Source organism: Ptychodera flava, chromosome 2, assembly GCF_041260155.1.
Source record: "Ptychodera flava strain L36383 chromosome 2, AS_Pfla_20210202, whole genome shotgun sequence".
Taxonomy (NCBI): domain Eukaryota; kingdom Metazoa; phylum Hemichordata; class Enteropneusta; family Ptychoderidae; genus Ptychodera; species Ptychodera flava.
This window is the reverse complement of record NC_091929.1, coordinates 40,630,746-40,636,745: the sequence shown is the minus strand read 5'-3', so window position 1 is coordinate 40,636,745 and position 6,000 is coordinate 40,630,746. Positions and strand designations below refer to the sequence as shown.

Below are 6,000 nucleotides of genomic sequence, written 5' to 3'. Positions count from 1 at the left end.
ATGAATGCTGTAGCCTATGCAAAAAGGCCCTCAGAAGTAAAGTGCAAAGCCCAACAAGCTGCGACCATATAACTCAATTTGGGACGAGTCCATGCGAATATGTTGACTGAAAGGTGCATCTCATTTTTCTTGACCACTGTACAGTCTGTTGCACCTTAAAACATCATACAATTGAACAAGTCATCGTTGATGTCTATATTTTGGTCGTTTGTGTTTTTATAGTTGTGCAACATCGGCAGTACTGTTTTGTAGCCATTTTGGATTGTATCATAAAATAAATTAACATGCACATTTAGGCCATAGTGTTTTGTCTTTGCGCCAAGTTTGAACAAAATCAAACCAGGAATGTTTGAGTTATGGTTCAAGGACACAAAAAATCACAACGAAATGGCTGCCTGGTGGCCATATTGGATTGATTTGTAAAATAATTTAACGTGCATATGTAGGTCATAGTGGTCTGTCTTTGTGCCAAGTTTAAACAAAATTGGCTCAAAATTATTTGAGTAATGGTTCAAAGACACAAAAAATTGTACCAAAACGGCCGTTTGGCGGCTTTATTGGATTGTATCGCAAAATAAGTTGATGTGGTTATGTAAGCCATAGTGCTTTGCCTTTGTACAAGGTTTGAACAAAATCAGTTCAGGGATCTTTGAATTATGGTTCAAGGACACGAAAAATCGCAACAAAATGGCCGTTCAGCAGCCATATTTGATTGTCTCACAAAATAAATTGATGCGCTTATGTAAGCCATAGTGCTTTCCCTTTGTACCATGTTTGAACAAAGTCAGTTCAAGGATCTTTAGCAATGGTTCAAGGACACGAAAAAATAAAAACAAAATGGTTGTTCGGCTGCCATATTGGATCGTTTCGGAAAAATAAATAGACGTGCATTTGCAGGTTACCATGCTTCTCCTTTGTGCCAAGTTTGAACAAAATCGGCCCAGAAGGTTCTGAGAAACAGCTCCGGGCGGACGGACGGGACCCATTCTATAAGTTCCCGCGACTAATGAGCAAATTGAAAAGAAATCACACCTGAAGTGGTGGTCCATCATGGATGGGATAATTGTTCACATCTAGTATTTTCATCGGGTACCCGATTTCCTGTGCAATTTTCTTTTCAACTCCCTTTAGAGTACAGTCTTCATCTGTAAGTTTCACCACCACAGGGTACACATCCCTTGTTCTTTGAGAGTTCTTTACTTTACCTGGGTGATCCCGCATTTCAACAATCATAATTGATTTGCGATACTGGGCTATTTTCTTCTTCTGAAAGATTTGGGGTGTAGAGATTCCAGATGGACGGACTTCTAAATGTTTGACAGACCAATTGCTTGGACCAGGTGACCCCACATCTGGTGTCCTAGCAAAACTTTGTCCAAAGTAGCCTGACCCTGTGTGATAGGGATTAACAATATGACTTTACAATTGCACAATACATTCATCAGGTAGAACATATGGTAAGAGTCAAATTTTAGCATGCACTTCATTGAAATGTGAAGCAATATGAGGTCAAATCAATTATAGCAATCTTCATACATGGGCAAGCAAATTGACGGGTCCAAGAAATGTACAATACACTAGAACAAGAACCACCGCCACCACTGACAAAATCAATAGTGCATTAATCTCAAAGCACTAAGTCAAATGGTGTTACCAGGTGTCTAGAATAAATGTATCATGCTAAAGTGATAAAGTTATTGTACAGTAACTTTGGTAACTTGGGCATTTCCACAGAGTTAAATAAAAGATCCTTTTTCCGTAGGACGCAACTGTTTGTATTAGAAACAAAAGATTTGGTCCACTGTAAACTGCCAAATTACCCTTGTGAGTTAAAGCGCAGTGGTCGTCTCGCTGCACGTGCGCGATTTTTTGTTACGAACACTGAGACACTCTGCATATCATGTCGCGGAGCTCACTGCATGCAGTCACAGTGAATAAAGTGGGTTTGATTGCGTGCGGTCACACTGGTTGTACACAATGCTATGTACAGCACAGTAAAAATACATCACTAAAATGATCACATTGTATATATATATATATATATATATATATATATATATATATATATATATTATATTATATATATATATATATATATATATATATATATATATATATATATATATATATATATAATATATATGTAGACCAGCAACAAGCACAATGCCTAACACGAAAAATTACACTCAAGACCATGATCGGCAAGCCAGAGCAGGACAAGGGAGATGCTGTTGCTTCAAAAGGGATAAGGTCACAGCGTTGACCTACACGGATATATATATATATATATATATATATATATATATATATATATATATATATATATATATATATATATATATATATATATATATATATATATATATATATATATATATGTAGACCAGCAACAAGCACAATGCCTAACACGAAAAATTACACTCAAGACCATGATCGGCAAGCCAGAGCAGGACACGGGAGATGCTGTTGCTTCAAAAGGGATAAGGTCACAGTGTTGACCTACACGGATATAACAGAATCCAGTCCCACAACCCGCTGCACAACGTACCGGCCCGCGACGACTTTGCCCACGACTGTTGTTCACCATTTTTTACTTCTTCTAGTAATACGTGGTAAGAAATAGTCAAATGACTGGACACAATAGACTAAACGAGCGGGTTTTCGCGGCATTTGGCCGGAAAAATTGCACGGCTACACATAGGGACGTATCTACAGATCCTGTGCACGGTCATGGTAGTGATCCAACAGCTAGCTAGTGTAGGCCTACCGGTGCTGCATACGCAAACTTCGTTGTTGTACCTCCTGATTGCCGGTTAGGTCTGAATCCTCTTTCAACTGAGATAACCCCCACATAACAAGAAGACCTATGAAAGGTCCTTCGCTTGACTTGATAGCTGTACTCGGAATTCTCGTTTGCACCCCAAACGGGGTAAACGTCGTAGTGGAGTTGGATTCTCCACAGCTGAGTGTAGGCGCGCCATATATCCCGGTTCTCTTGATCCGGACATTCAAGCAGACCACGGAACAGATGCTTCTTGCTGCAGCGGGCATGCTGTGCGAGCTGTAGATTCTGTATCTTGCGTTTTTGTCAATTGTACTCCTGTTGGCCTCTTGAAATGAAAGTTCTCGTCCTTGCTAGCGATGTCGAAGACCAAAGCCCGGTCATTGATAGTCTGTTGGTATATACACACGTACGGGTCAGTGTTAACCTCCATGGCTCGAACGAACCCCATTCAACTGATTCAAGAAAATCATGATCAACTGTGATCTCAATCCGGCGTGCAATTACTGTTCAATAACCAGCAGATATTTAACTTAGATTAATTTACCTTTTATTGCGTGTTAGATTTGGTAAGTTGGTATGCTTGTGACAAATCAGTCGCCATATCATCGGCAATATCGCAAAAATAATAATCAACCCGTAACCTCATGCGTCATTCTCGGATATGTTGTCAACAAGGGGGGACCCCCTCAGGATCATGCGCAGCCCAACGACCACTGCGCCTTAAGGTTCCAAGACAAGAAATTGACCTTTTTAATCTAACAATTCTCTGGTGGTTAATAAGCTCAGAACCCCAGTAAATTATACATTTTCTGAAAGCCTAGATACAGGGGAACATTTTGGTAACCACAGTGTCACCATTGTTTACATAACTATCATGTGACAGGTAATTTGCATAACCTTTCAAAAATTGGTTTTCCCCATGTTTTGTCTCAATACTTCAAAATATCTGACTCAAACTTTCTGGAATGCAAGCTGTCACAACGCTCTTCAAAAGTTTGTCTCAGATTTTTTATATCTTACTTAGTTTTTTTGGAGCACAATTTTAAAGAAATCAAGAAGAATTACATTCACCGCTCAGGAAGTTTTTCTGGCATCAAAATTGTTTTAGAAGGTTCAAAAAAATTCTGAGACACTCTTCGAAAGATCCTTAATACAGCTTACACTCACACAAATTTAAGCCTTATATCTCAAAGCATTGAAACAAAACATAGGGAAAACCGATTTTTGAATTGTTATGTAAATTACCTGTCATGTGATAGTTATGAAAACAATTGTGAGATAATGGTAATCAAAATGTTACCCTATATCTAGGCTTTCCAAAAATATACAATTTACGGGGGTTTTGAACTTATTAACCACTAGAGAATTGTTAGCTTAAAAATGTAAATTTCTTGTCTTGGAACCTTAAAGTCAAGAATATTGTCTCTCATCATCAAAGAGACAGATTTGTCACATCTGGATACAAGTTCTCTGTAGAAATTCCTAAACGATGTAACCAACTTACTTTGTGAAAATCCCTGCCTCACTAACTTTAAGACTAATAAGCTGTCTCTCAATTGAAAGTCTTCATATGAGCCACAAGCTCTACAGTATCTTTGGGGTGTGAAATGCATCCACCCTGAGCTGGACCCAACGGAATATTAATGATCAAGAAGAGAAAGTTGTGGTCTAAAAATCAGTCATCCCTTTGTCATACACCTTAGTGTTCAATTTACTTTTTCTAATTTCAAAACACAGATCAAGGTATGATGCTGGATCACATTTTCTGTTCTTTCTTTGATTTCTAATTCATCTGGATAGATGTGCTGGAGGCAATTAGACTAACTAGGATATTTCAAACTTATCAGAGCATCAATATCTATGGGTGTTATAACACTATGCAACTCATTTAGATCAAGAACTATGAAGAGACCCTTTACGAAGATTATTTCTACTGCAAATTTTCTGTAAGTTTGCTGCAAATATGAAGCAAGCATATAGCTTGCAGGAAGGGGTTGCAGAAGTTTGCAGCTAGCTGTGACTCTCTTGCAAACCATGAAATCAGTTTGCAGTAAATTTGCGGTAAACAACTAAGTTGCTGCAAATTTGCGGCAAACAAGGTTATTGCTGCAAATATGCAGCAACAAATGATTGACATATTGCCCACTATTTCATTACCAGGGAGTACACACTGTGTACCATTGCACTTCGTGACCGGTCATATTTAAGCAACACAAAATTGATCTTTCATGTATATTTTATCAAAATACCAGTGAAGTACTACCGAGTGATAGAGTAGAATAATAAACTATTGTCTACATCAAGTTTAAGTTGTAATACCTAGGACATTTGGTGTTTTGCAGTGATTTACAAAACCTCAAAAACGGTAGCAATGGTTGATTGCACGGCGATATTTCTGAGACTCCGACGTGATTTGACACAAAATTACATTTTTCGGTCAAAATTATTGACTTTTCATTTCTAATTTATGTACCCCCAAGTTCAATAAATTGTAGAGAACCTGAGGCCGGCAGACGGGGTCCGTCCGCGTCCTTTGGTTCGAGAATGTGGCAAAAACATTCGAGGGATTCAAAGGTGTTAGCTCTGCAAGGCAGGGCTGTGCGTTGTTAATGGTGATGCCTCGGAGTGGCAACCACGACCCTGCGAACCTACGTAGACAAACCTGGCGAAATTCGACGGATTTGTTGTGGTGGGTTATTTCCTTGAAAACAGACGTTCGTGAACTAAAATTATGCGTCAATCGATCTTCCGATCTTATTTACAAAATTTGCCCACATATTGAGCTCAGCTATGCTTGACAACTCATTCAACACCAAACTTTTCATTCTAAGGAAACTATACGGTGTTCACTGACATCCGATTCAAAATGGCGGACACGCACATATATCAGTGCATGGACGTAGAAGGAGACTCTCTCCTTCTACCTCCATGATCAGTGATGGGTTCCCCGGCAAACGTGGACAGAGTCTAACGTAGGAAATAACCTACCGCAACAAATCCGTTGAGCGTCGCCAGGTTTGTCTACTTAGGTTAGCAGGGCTGTGGTTTGAGGCATCGCCGTTAACATCACACGACCCCTGCCACGCAGAGCTACAAAGCTAAGGTGTCAACCCACGAACTTTTGCTATCTTCTACCTCAATGTATATAGTAGTAACGATTGTCAACAATAACAATATTCATTGTACAGTACATACAAGCTTTTTTGATAAGCTGA

General features: G+C 39.0%; 1 protein-coding gene across 1 annotated transcript in view; it reads right to left on the bottom strand.

The window, feature by feature from the left end:
* Positions 1–1,026: 1,026 nt before the first annotated feature.
* Positions 1,027–6,000, bottom strand: part of LOC139150270 (uncharacterized) — an 86,864-nt gene continuing 81,890 nt past the window's right edge. Inside the window, exon 10 of the mRNA XM_070722532.1 lies at positions 1,027–1,391. Coding sequence (XP_070578633.1) covers positions 1,027–1,391 — 365 coding nt within the window. The remainder of the gene's footprint in view (positions 1,392–6,000) is intronic.